General features: G+C 38.8%; 2 protein-coding genes across 2 annotated transcripts in view; one reads left to right on the top strand and one right to left on the bottom strand.

Annotated features, from left to right (window-relative positions):
* SEMA4F (ssemaphorin 4F) overlaps window positions 1–13,269 on the top strand; it is an 80,064-nt gene that overhangs the window by 8,833 nt on the left and 57,962 nt on the right. The window lies entirely within an intron of this gene.
* M1AP (meiosis 1 associated protein) overlaps window positions 1–13,269 on the bottom strand; it is a 78,299-nt gene that overhangs the window by 43,357 nt on the left and 21,673 nt on the right. The window contains exons 2-3 of the mRNA XM_046661460.1: window positions 4,451–4,636; window positions 2,981–3,149 (exon numbers count right to left, since the gene is read on the bottom strand). Of these exons, the coding sequence (XP_046517416.1) occupies window positions 2,981–3,149; window positions 4,451–4,636 (355 nt within the window). The remainder of the gene's footprint in view (window positions 1–2,980; window positions 3,150–4,450; window positions 4,637–13,269) is intronic.

Below are 13,269 nucleotides of genomic sequence, written 5' to 3'. Positions count from 1 at the left end.
TTAGACAGGCTAAGCACCTTGCCCAAAGTTGCACAGCTAGTTAGAGATAGAACTGGGATTTAGACTCAGGCAACCTAGTTCTGAAACACTCCTCCTTCTGAGAAGGAGAGAAGTTGCTGTTGTTAATCTCTTGAGAAGGACACCAAGATGAAGCAAAACATAAATGGAATAAAGGAATTAATTATGAGGAAAGTAAAGGCAAAGAGAAGATTTCAAGCTATGAACCATATATATACTTAACCCACAAAGACGAATTACAAGCAATTTATGGGATGATGTATTATTTATAAGCAAATAGAAAGTTACTGGAAGAATAATCAGCAGTGGCACAAGGTAGAAAGCTGCTTTCCTGCATTTAAAAGCTCTTTTATACAGCTCTAGCCACTAACTATTCTAAACAAAGGCGTCAGGTGGGCTCAGAGTCCTCTGAGCTCTATACCACTAGAGATACAGTAAGTCTTTCTGGGTACAGTCTCTGAAGGGAGAAAAAAACACAGTCCATGCCTGATCTGTCCATGGCCAAAGACAAAGAAAAAGAGCTTCTCTCTCACAGATTCAGTTTGAGAACCCACTGGGAAGGACTCTGATTGGTGGCCTGGGAACTAGGATTGCCTCACCTGGGTCATGGCCTACTGTGTGACCAGGAAGGTGGAGGTGTTACTAGAGAAAGGGGATGCAGGAGATGCTGGGAAGACCAAGAACAGCCTCTACACGTATCATTGTCATCAATTCATTCAACAAATATCTACTGATAATCTAGGATATGCTACACACTAGGACACAGAAATGAGTAAGACAAATTCCTAATCTCAAGGCACTTAAAGTTTAATGCAGAGAGAACAGATATCAAGTAGTTTACAATTTAGGTAAGAAGACAAATTATCACACAATAAAGCAATGGTGAACAATTCTACATGGTCTATAATTAAGGGCTAAATTGTGTGGTGCAGATCACAAGTGATGTGGTAGTTCTAAGAGGACAATTAGTACAGTGGTCACAAACCTGAATTATACCTTAAAGGACGGGGAGGATTTGGCTGGAAGAGGATAGGGGAAGGAGTTCAGAGGAAAGAAGAAGGAATTCAGCAGAAATGACCAGTACCAGTGGAGGGATGGAGACAGAAAGGACAGTCAGTGAGAAGACTGGTTTGAGGAAAGCAGAGTGTGTGCAGTAAGTGAGAGCTCATAAACCACACAGCTAAGTCTGTTTACCCTTCCCCTTCCCCCCACACCAGAACAATGTCAGTGGCTTCGTGATACTGGAAGGGTCCACAAGTGTCAGAATTTGATGGGAAACACACCCTTAGCTACAAACCCCCCGACTTAATTAGGGGGTGAAGGGAAGAGTGAAGTTGTCCACATAGGACCAGGAAGCAATCAATAGTGTGAGAACGGTGGGCACCTCCCTGTGTACCTTACCTTGGAGAAGGCCAATATAGAAAGGACTGCTGAAGAGTGAACCATAACTTGAGTGTTGGATAAATTAAAACTGGCCTAAAACCTCTTAAATGTCATAATTTGGGAATCTCTACTTGACTTCCTGACTTAAATCTTTTCATAAATTTCTATTGCCTTAGAATGAAATCCAGATGTCTTAGCATGGCATATATGGCCTTTCTTTCTTTTTTTTTTTTTTTTAAAGATTTTTTTTTTATTTTTTTCCTTTTTCTCCCCAACGCCCCCCGGTACATAGTTGTGTATTCTTCGTTGTGGGTTCTTCTAGTTGTGGCATGTGGGACGCTGCCTCAGCGTGGTCTGATGAGCAGTGCCATGTCCGCGCCCAGGATTCGAACCGACGAAACACTGGGCCGCCTGCAGTGGAGCGCGCGAACTTAACCACTCGGCCACGGGGCCAGCCCCAATATACGGCCTTTCTTAATCTAACCATTGCCTTCCTTTACAGCCTCACTCCTGCCTCTGCCTAACAGGCTCCAGACATAGGAAACCATGAGCACGTCTCTGAAAAGTTGACTTATCTTGCTTTCTCATGTCCTTTGGTCTTTGTGTGACCTTTTCCTCTTCCTCTGCTTGGCTAATTCCTATTTGTCCTTTAAGACTCAATTTGAATATTTTCTCTTCTAGGAAGTGTAGAATTATTGGTGGTTTATGTAGGACTTATTGGTAGGGACCTGGGCACCAGTGGTCACTGAGTGGGGGTAGGCAGGGTAGGGACATCGGGGCTAGGGAGCTTGCAACTGAGAACCCATTCTGGGGAGGTGGGAATGATGCAAGAGGTAGGGCGTGAATGCACCAAGACTATAATCTCCTGGCATAGGCTCCATTGTTCCATCAAACTCACTTACAAAACACACATTCAAAGATAAAATTATTAAGAATTTCAAGACAGCAACCAAAGAGCATTAATTCCCAAGCATAGCCCTTTCTGAATGCAGGGCCTTGTTTGACTGCACTGGTCATAAGCCCATGAAGCCAGCCCTACATATAAGTCTGTTCATACAGCATAGGTTATAACAGCAAAATGTAATAAACCAAATTGTTCATTAACAAGTGATTAAACAAATAAACTATGGTTCAAACACACAGTAAAAAAAGAGACAGATCTATAGATACTAATATAGATAGATGTTTAACACACAAAGAGGGTTATAAAATATTGTGTATATCGTGATCCCACTAAAAAAAAAAAATATATATATATATATATATTCCTATCTATATAAAAGAACATTAGGAGGGATACCCCAATCACTTAAAAGTGATTAGAGGAGGAAGGAATTTTTACTTTTTATACCTATAATATTTCAGGTTTTACATTAACATTTATTGTTTCTGAAATTAAAAATACGATTAAAAAATTCAACTCTAACACCTAGAAACACCTGGCTGAACTGCAGTGAAATCTGTTGGCTTCATTTCATTTAAGAACATAGAAAGACCATGGAAAATAATCTTCCTGATCCGTAAAAGACTAGTCATTAAAATTCTTACCATTCTTTTCACCTTTTCCTTTAATTCTTACCATCGTTGCTGGGCTCTTCAACAGGGGATGCTGAGTCCATACCCTCCAGGACTCCCTTTGTAATCTCAACCACCTGAAGCCTCCTGACCCTGACTAGGTCTGTATCTTTTAATCCTTCCTCCAATTGTTTGACCACCTCTTTTCCAGGCTGGGAAGTCAGAACAGTGATCTGGGAACAAATCCAAGAATCAATGTGTGTTCTTTCCCTGACGTACAGAGTGAAGAACATAACAGGTTAGATCTGGAGGATGAAGACAGCAAGTCTGTGGTAGTGGCTATTGTCTTCAGAGCAAAGGAGGACTTAACTGTAACTTACAAATCAAATTTCATTTGACAGATTCTGGTGGGAGAGGTCTGGTGGGACAGATCCTCCCAGGACCCTTCCAAACAGGCTGAGCCTACCCCCGTACGTGACCAGTAAGAAGCCATCCCTGTATTTTCGTTTTTAAAGAATGCTTGAAGCACTGGCAGTATGTCTCTCACTCAAAATGCTTTGATTTTATGAGGAAACAAAGGAAATAGAATCCTTAAATTCCACTCACTAAATGGGTACTGAATATCAGAGAGCATATATGCTCCTTTCTCATGGTGCTACTTCCATGTAGATTTCTCTCCTTTCTCAACCTGTATCCAGCTGAGCTGTTTCTTTTCCTCTCTTAACTCTAAAATGCACTCACTCTTCATCAATATATTGGACCTGAAGGAATATTGATGTGTTTGTGTATAATTTGAGTAATTTATTCTACCTGAATGAGTACACTATATGTTTTTGTTAACAGTTTTGTCTTAAATTTGAAATTCTGGAAGGCAGGTATTAAATACATGCAATTCTTTTTTGTACTTAGACATGTTTGACTGAGGAACAGGATGCAGATAAAAGCACAATTATTTTTTAAACTCATCTGTTTGATGCCTGAGTTATCAGAGACTGAAAGTGTTTTAAGTCACTCACACACAATGGAGGATCTAGTCGCAACTTATATTTTTAAGATTGTCTTAGTTTGGCACCAGAATTTTAGAAATGTTTACATTTGCACATTTGCTAATCCCAAGAAAATTTATTCAATTTGATGACAAGATTTAATTGAGAACAATGTAAATTCTTAAGAGTACCCAGAAAATATAAATATAGACACCAATCTAGGCAGTTTGATGATTGCTTTACAAGTTTCAAAAACCTAGAGGCAGATGGCATATTCAAATTTTATTTTCATTTCAGTTTTTCCTTATAATTCACTTCAGTCCACATTTTTAGAACTCTTCTTTATGCCTAGCTGTGTAATAAGAATTGCATGGGTTATAGGAAAAAGGGAGCACGCCTCCTGCCTGCAGGGAGCTGAAAATCTAGCCTTGAAAACGACATTCAGTGCGTATGAAACAGAGAACAATACAAGGATGATAAATAACGAAGCATCTAGATGGATTGAAATGGGAAGATGGCTTAGAGTCCTAAAGGCCAGCATCTCTTACCTCCAGGGAAGTGTAGGTCAGAGCTGCGCCTGTGGTCACATGTCGGCTGTACTGTTTGAACTGCTGGAGCCCATCCTCTACTGCCATCTGCAGAGAAGCGCCTTGGGGTCTGAAACAACCCTCTCTCTGCAACATGCGGAGTTCTGAGATGCAGGCCTGCAGCCTAGCAAAATTCCCTTTCACTTGCTGCAGAGAAAAATGAATCAAAGATACAAATCTTGAGTGACCCAGGTTTCAGGTTAATTGGCAGTCTAACTTCATTACCAGTTGCTTCTCAAGAGTCCCCTCTCTTCCTGAGAATCTGTTTGTTTGACCAACATCTACCGAATGTCTATTATGTTCTGGGTACTGCACTAAAATCTTCCCTACACCAGAGGAAAGATAATCTGCAGCCAAAGGGTTTTGATTATGGGGAGTCACCAGAAACAGGAAAAGAAGTGTATTAACTCATTCACTCACCCAAAGGCAGGGCCAGTTGTGACTGCTTAGTTACTTTAAAGTACTTTACTAAGTACTTTAAGGTGGTCTGCAAATTGGAGGTCCAGCAGGGTTACTATTAAACCTTATCTTCATTTCTCAGTCAGTATAGACACTGGGAGCTCCTCTATTCAAGAATGTTTTCCCAGAAATGAGGATTTTGATGTGGTTGGTCATTTCAGAATCAATAAGGTCCTATCTAATCTGCTCTTCAGGATCATGTCAGTTAGGAAGAGATGCTTGGCTTAGAGTCAGCTCATGGAGCCAACAAATAAACCTCTTGGTTCTCCTCATCCTCCTTTGTAAAAACTCACTCTTGGAAGTAATCTAATATAATCTGATTATACGTCAATGTTACTTCTTCTAAGGATACATGCATTTTGAATAAATGTGGAAAGAAAATTTGTGACGCTATTTGAAGGAATTCCAAGCATCAATAGCAGTGGGGTGTGAGGAAGAATTATATTTTGGGATGAGGAAACTTTCCTGACCATAGCAGAACTGAGCAATATTTGCAAAATGTGCATAAAATTCATGAGCATAAACTACAATACTGCCAGGCTACAAAGGCTGCTTGGTCCACCCCTGCCCGACTCAGTTCCACAGCTGTTTACTTTGCTTACTTACATGCTCCTCTCCCTGAGTCTCTGGGAAAAACACAAGAAATAGGGCATAATTCTTACACAAAGAGAACTTGCAATCTAGATAGGAAGATAAGAAACCTACTCAAGCAAGAAATGAGAACAAATGAGACCCTAGGTGTAGACTAGTTGCCTTTGAGCATTTCTTTTCATGTACCCCCTAAAATAATCCGAGGAACAATATACTCCTTTATACATTTTTAAGTAGATTTTAGATTAGATTTTAAAATTCTAAGTGTAAGTACTTGCTAAGGATGTAACTTCCAGCATATTTTAAATATCTTTTTTTTTTTTGGGAAATAAGAGTGGGAGATTTATTTTTCACCATATGCTCGTGTATAACAAAAATTTTTTCACTGTCCTTTGTTTTTATTTTTAAAATATTTTTATTATTGCAGTAACATTGGATTATAACATTATATAACTTTCAGATGTACATCATAATATATTTCAAATTCTGTGTAGATTACATCATGTTTACCACCCAAAGACCAATTATAATCCATCACCACACGTGTGCCTAATTACCCCTTTCACTCTCCTCCCTCCCACCTTCCCCTCTGGTAACCATCAATCCAGTCTCTGTTGCTGTGTGCTGGTTGTTGTTTTTATCTTCTACTTATGAGTGAGATCATATGGTATTTGACTTTCTCCTTTTGACTTATTTCACTTAGCATAATTCCCTCAAGGTCTATCCATGTTGTCACAAATGGCCAGATTTCATCATTTCTTATGGCTGAGTAGTATTCCATTGTGTATATACACCACATCTTTTTTTTAAATTTATTTTTATTTTTTATTTTTTTTAAAGATTGGCACCTGGGCTAACAACTGTTGCCAATCTTTTTTTTTTTTCTGCTTTATCTCCCCAACCCCCGCCCTGTACACAGTTGTATATCTTAGTTGCAGGTTCTTCTAGTTGTGGGATGTGGGACGCCGCCTCAACGTGGCCTGACGAGCGGTGTCATGTCCGCACCCAGGATCCGAACCCTGGGCCGCCGCAGTGGAGCGCGCGAACTTAACCACTCGGCCACGGAGCTGGCCCCCTACACCACATCTTTTTTATCCATTCGTCCCTTGATGGGCACCTAGGTTGCTTCCAAGCCTTGGTGATTGTGAATAATGCTGTGATGAACATAGGGGTGTATATATCTTTATGCATTTGTATTTTTAAGTTATTTGGATAAATACCCAGCAGCGGAACAGCTGGATCATATGGTAGATCTGTTCTTAATTTTCTGAGGGTACTCCATACTGTTTTCCATAGTGGCTGCACCAGTTTGCACTCCTATCAGCAGTGTATGAGGGTTCCCTTCTCTCCACATCCTCTCCAACACTTGTTTCCTGTCTTGTTAATTACAGCCATTCTGACCGGAGTGAGGTGATATCTTATCATAGTTTTGATTTGCATTTCCCTGATAGCTAATGATGTTGAGCATCTTTTCATATGCCTGTTGGCCATGGTATATCTTCTTTAGAGAAATCTCTGTTCAGATCTTTTGCCCATTTTTTAATTGGGTTGTTTGTTTTTTTTTGTTGTTGAGTAAATATCACTATTTAAAAATAAAATGATAACATCACTCTTCAAAGAATAATCCAATAGAATCTAAATATCATAGTGATTTGATACTCACCATTATTCAATTTAAAAAGTATATGAGCAAGCTCTTGTCCCTTTTTAACAGTATATTATTCCTTTTTTTCCTTGAACTCATATTTCCATTTCCTTTTTTCCACAGTTTTATCATAACGTAATAGAACTTTTTGATTGGCAACCTTTTATTGAACATCCTATCATACTTCTCTGCATCAAAAATATTTACATATTGTAAGATTATTTTATTTCCTATGACCATAGGCTTAAGGGGGTAATCTAGATTGAGTTATTATTAGAATTGTTGTTCATATACAATTGATCAAAACAAATATATATTACTGATTTTGGCAAATAATTATTGGCATTAAACATTAACTTTAATTGGAAATGCATCCTAATGGCATGGTCACGCTGGGTTCTTTTTTCAATTAGTTCAGGTATATGTGAATAAATAAATCACTTACTGCTTCAATGACACAACACTCAGTATCAATTCTATTTCTATTTTTTCTATTGTTATAATGCTGAGAAACCTTGTCCTCATAAATATAAGATGAGATGTCAATCAAACTGTCAAATTCCTTCTGAGATATGTGCCAAAAGTCACATAGAGATCTACCAATAAAATTACTTTAATATCAGCTGTTATTCAATCTGGTCTTCCTTCAATGTTGTTAAAATTGGAAACCTCTTGGTTGTAAATGATTTTTTTTTTAAAGATTTTATTTTTTCCTTTTTCTCCCCAAAGCCCCCCAGTATATAGATGTATATTCTTCGTTGTGGGTCCTTCTAGTTGTGGTATGTGGGAGGCTGCCTCAGCATGGTTTGATGAGCAGTGCCATGTCCGCGCCCAGGATTCGAACCAACGAAACACTGGGCTGCCTGCAGCGGAGCGCGCAAACTTAACTACTCAGCCATGGGGCCAACCGCAGTTGTAAATGATCTTTAACTCAGTCATAAGTCACTTACTTTCTTACATTGATACCAACATTTTGAATTATTCCTTTGTTTGGTACCCATGGAAGTTTTAAAATCACCTGGCAATTCACCACAGTAAGATTCACGGGTGAAAGACATGTATTTCTCACTCCTTCCTTTTTATTTTGGATTTTTTTTTATGAAATAGAAGAAGAGTTATTGTGAAAATGATGGTGGGAATGGAGAAGCAGCCTGACACCCTCATCATAGGCATAATGAGAGAAGTTTTAGAAAAGAATACAAATGGAAATTGAAGATCTGTATGTTAATTCTTCAAAATTATCTATTCCCGTGCACTCTAGGAAGTCTTCTTGTAGCCCTAGTGGTATGTGAACCCCAGTTTGAAGATGCTTTAGAAGTTTAGGAAAAGAAAGCAAACGTTGTTGGAAAGGAAGTTGGAAAGGAGATTGGGCTGAGAATTGAAAGGGTAAAATTTATGAAAATAATACAGTATTTTATGTGTGTATGTGTGTGTGTGAGGGGGTGGGTAGAGAGGCAGAAGTTCAATACAAGCAATGGTATGGAGGTTGAGAGTGAAACCGTGTGCCAGAGAGAATGAGGAAATGTGCCTGACAAGCGTAGAGGATGCTTGATAAGGACTAGTGGGCATTTTGGTTAAAGAAGTACTAATCTTAGCTCAGGCTTTACAGCCAAACAGACTTGAGTTCCAAACCTGGCTCTCCCTTTTATTGGCTGTGAGTCCTTAACCCTAAATTTCTTCAACTAGAAATTGAGGACAATGGAAATACTTATCTTAAAGAGTAAGTATTAAATGAGCTAATTCGTGGCACACAGTATGCACTGTTAGCTGTGGTTATTATTTTTATCACTATCAAACCCTAAAAGCACTTAGGACATTGCTGATTAAACAGAAGGGGTTTGTATTGAATTAATGGCTGTGTTCTACACCTGACAAAACAAGTAAAAATAAATAGTATCTATGTAAATGACATAGCTCTATTCACTCGTCCATTTCTTACAAACATTTATGGTTAGGTGCTTATGATATACTAGGTATCTAAAAAATATATAATTCCTGTAAAATATAACTTTACAAACAAGTGAGATAAGTAGCCTCAGAATACAAAGGGATAAGAGCCATAATAAAATGACATTTTCCAAAGTACGTTGACCAGTTATTGTCTGTTTATCTCATTAGAATATAAGCTCTATCAAAGGAGAAACCTGATTTGTGTTTTCATTGCCATGTCTGCAGGGTCTAGACCAGTACCTGGAACACAGCTGGTATTTTTGAATAAATGAATGCATATATAATAAATTTCAGGGGGATGAAAAATGTCAGAAAATGAAAACAGATATACAGGAATTCTCTGTACTAACTTTGCAACTCTTTTATTAACTTAAAATTATTCAAAAATAAAAAGTTTATTGAAAAATAAACCAGAAAAATAGTAGGAAAAAAAAGGGAGATTATTTTGTGGTAGAGAAAGCCTTTGTAAATATGACAACAAAGGTAGGAAACCGTGAAGGGGAAAATGCAGAGATATGACCACATAAAAATTCAAATTTTCTGTAAAGGAAAAGAGAATATGAATAAAGCTAAGGACAAGAAAACCCTAGGTAAATATTTGCAACATATATGATTAGTGTGATATTAATATCTTAATATGTCAAAAGCATCTACAAATATCTGAAACATACTCTTCTAGCACCTTACAATATACACACAAGATAAAACACAAATATCTTTCAAATGCATAGTTGAATTCATGAGAAAACAAGGGAAATCCCCGGATACCAAAGGAGAGGATAACAGGAAATAGGAAACCACAGTGTTAAATAACTATAAAAGCCTTGGCTGTACTTGCTGATCATGAGAACTTAAATCCTTGTGTTTCAAGAAAGCAGGAGACAAGGCCTTAGGCCCACATAAGAAGAAGAATTGGAACTGCCACCCTGGCCCAAAGTTAAGACTGTTTAAAAGGTTATTCTGTCAATGAAAAGGTGGGCTAGAAAGAATCCACCCTCCAGTAAAGGGAGATGACAGTAAAACTTGTTGACTGATGTGAGCTCTTGATAAGAAAGAAATTACTGCTGAGAACCAGAAACCACATGCTTCCCCTCATGTGGGTTTGGGATTTGGCTTTACCTGTGGAGTCTAGGAAAGTCTCAGTTTAAAACATAACTTAAAGTCGTCCTGGGTTGATAGCACTTTAAGTCAGCTGGCTCAAGCAAACACAAATCTTCTCTAGAGGTATACACTCTAAACTCAGGTCTCACAGAATTCTCACACATTACGATCAGCTAAACATAAGCTCATCATCCAAAATTACAAAATCAGTGAGAAAATAAACATCGCGGGTGAGAGTCAGCAGAAACAGCAAACAGCAGAATTAGAATTTCAACCATTTCAGATACTGGAATTACCAAACATATTTAAGTACCCTTAAGACATAAAAGAGGAAATCAAAACCATGAACACAGAATAAAAGACTAGCAAAAAAGGACCAAGTAGATTTAAAAAATTACCAAATAGAATTGCTAGAAATTAAATTATAAAAATTGAAATTAAAAACTCAATGAATGGGTTGACAGATTAAATACCACTGAAGAAAGAATTACTGAATTGGGAGATAAAGCTGAAAAAATACTACGGAACCTAGCACAGAGAGACAAAGAGATGGAAAGTATGAAAAACATGTTAAGAGAAATGGAAGAAAAAGTGAGAGGATCTAATATTCATCTAATCAGAGTCTTGAAGGGATAGAATAGAGATAATGGGGATGAGGCAATATTAAAAGAGACAGTAGGTGGGAAATTTCTAGAATCAATGGAAAGGCATGAACCCTCAGATTCATAAAACACAACAAACACCAAACAGGAGAAATAAAAAGAAATCCATACACACTAAATCCAGACACACTAAAGACAAAAAAAAAATCTTAAAATCAGTCAGAGATAAAAAGATGATTTACCGGGGGCCAGACCCGTGGCTGAGTGGTTAAATTTGCGCACTCTGCTGCAGCAGCCGAGGGTTTCATAGGTTCTGATCCTGGGCGTGGACATGGCACTGCTCCTCCACATTGAGGCAGCGTCCCACATGCCACACTAGAAGGACCCGCAACTGAAATATACAACTATATACTTGGGGGCTTTGGGGAGAAAAGAGTAGGAAAAAAAAAAAAGATTGGCAACAGTTGTTAGCTCAGGTGCCAATCTTTAAAAAAAAAAAAAGATTTACCAAGGAACAATTATTAGACTGACAGAAGACTTCTCAACAGCAATAATGCTATCCAGAATGCAGTAGAGTAATATCCTCAACATGCCAAGAAAAAAATAACTCTCAACCTAGAATTGTTAATGCAGTTAAACTATCCTGATGGCTAATTTTATGTGTCAACTTGCCTGTGCCACAGACTGCCCAGATTAAACTTTATTTTTGGGTGTGTCTGTGAAGGTGTTTCCAGATGAAATTAGCATTTGAGTCAGTGGACCTAGTACCGTAGATTGCCCTCCCCAATGGGGGTGGGCATCATCCAATCAGTTGAGGACCTGAAAGGAACAAAAACAGAGGAAGAAGGACTCCCTCTCGCCTTTTTCTATTCCTGCCTGCCTCTCTGAGCTGGGACCTTGATTTTCTCCTGCCCTTGGACTTGGATTTACACCATTGGTTCCTCTGGTTCTCAGGTCTTCAGACTTGGAGTGGAATTACAAACCAGCAGCTTTCCTGGGTCTCCAGTTTGCAGATGGCAGATCATGAGACTTAACCTCCATAATCACGTGTCCCAATTCTTCAGAAGAAATCTCACAAGTCTCCATATACATATTTATATAAATATACTTATCTTTTTTAAAAATTCGTAAAATTTAATATAAAATTTATAATATATAAATTTGTATCCTATTGATTCTGTTTCTCTGGAGAACTCAAATACAGATTTTGGTAACAAGAATGGTTCCAGAGGAACAGAATGTTAAGAATGAGTTTTCTAATTGGTTCTGGGGTTTCTGGAATTGACTCTCTAATCTGATTAGATTTAAAGATGCTAATGACTCTATTTCCAGTAGTAAAGATAGCACTGATAGTCAAAGGCATGATCTGGCAATAGAGATATGTAAAATATCTGCATTGGACACTTTACTCTGAAGCAACTTTACAAGAAGCAAGGAGCTGCATGACTATAGTGTAAGCATCTGACAATTAGCTTTTTTTATTGTAATGTAAGTGTTTGACATTTTAATCTCCGAGGCATCCACCTCAAAGACATCCACCTTTTTTTTTTTTTTGAGGAAGATTAGCCCTGAGCTAACTACTGCCAGTCCTCCTCTTTTTTGCTGAGGAAGCCTGGCCCTGAGCTAACATCTGTGCCCATCTTCCTCTACTTTATATGTGGGACGCCTACCACAGCATGGCGTGCCAAGCGGTGCCATGTCTGCACCAGGGATCCAAACCGGTGAACCCGGGGCCGCTGAGAAGCGGAACGTGTGAACTTAACCGCTGCGCCACCGGGCCAGCCCCCAAAGACATCCATCGTGAATAAACACACCGCCAGCTACACAACTAGATAAAGAGCTAGGCTACCCCACCCATGAAGTTCCCCTTTTTAGAAATATCTGGTTGACCTAGATAACTGACTGAGTGAACTCCAATCAAGTCCCAAACTTGAGCCAATTTACAGGCCTAGAACCCTTTGAATGAAGGGATGTGGGGTCCCCTTGTGGAAGGACCTCAGTATATTACCAAAAATTTATACTGTTAATCTTTCTCCCAGGCTTCTCCAAAGGGACCTATGGCCTTTTACCAGGGTCACTGTACACTGAGGAAAAGGAAATAATCAGACCTTTTGGGGTCTACTGGACACTGTGTCTGAACTGACACTAATTCCAGGAGATCCCAACATTACAGTGGCCCACCAGTCAGAGTAGGGGCTTATGGTGGTGAGGTGATCAATGGAGTTTTGGCTCAGGTCCATCTCACAGTGGGTCCAGTGTGTCCCCAAATGCATCCTGTGGCTATTTCCACAGTTCCATAATTGGAATAGACATAGTTAACAGCTGCAGAATCCCCCTATTGGTTCCCTGACCTGTGGAGTGAGGGTTATTATGGTGGGAAAATCCAAGTGGAAGCCACTAGAACTGCCTCTACTTAGGAAAATAGTAAACGA

This window comes from Equus quagga, chromosome 5 (assembly GCF_021613505.1).
Source record: "Equus quagga isolate Etosha38 chromosome 5, UCLA_HA_Equagga_1.0, whole genome shotgun sequence".
In the NCBI taxonomy this organism is placed as follows: Eukaryota; Metazoa; Chordata; class Mammalia; order Perissodactyla; family Equidae; genus Equus; species Equus quagga.
This window is presented reverse-complemented; position numbering and strand designations above follow the sequence as displayed.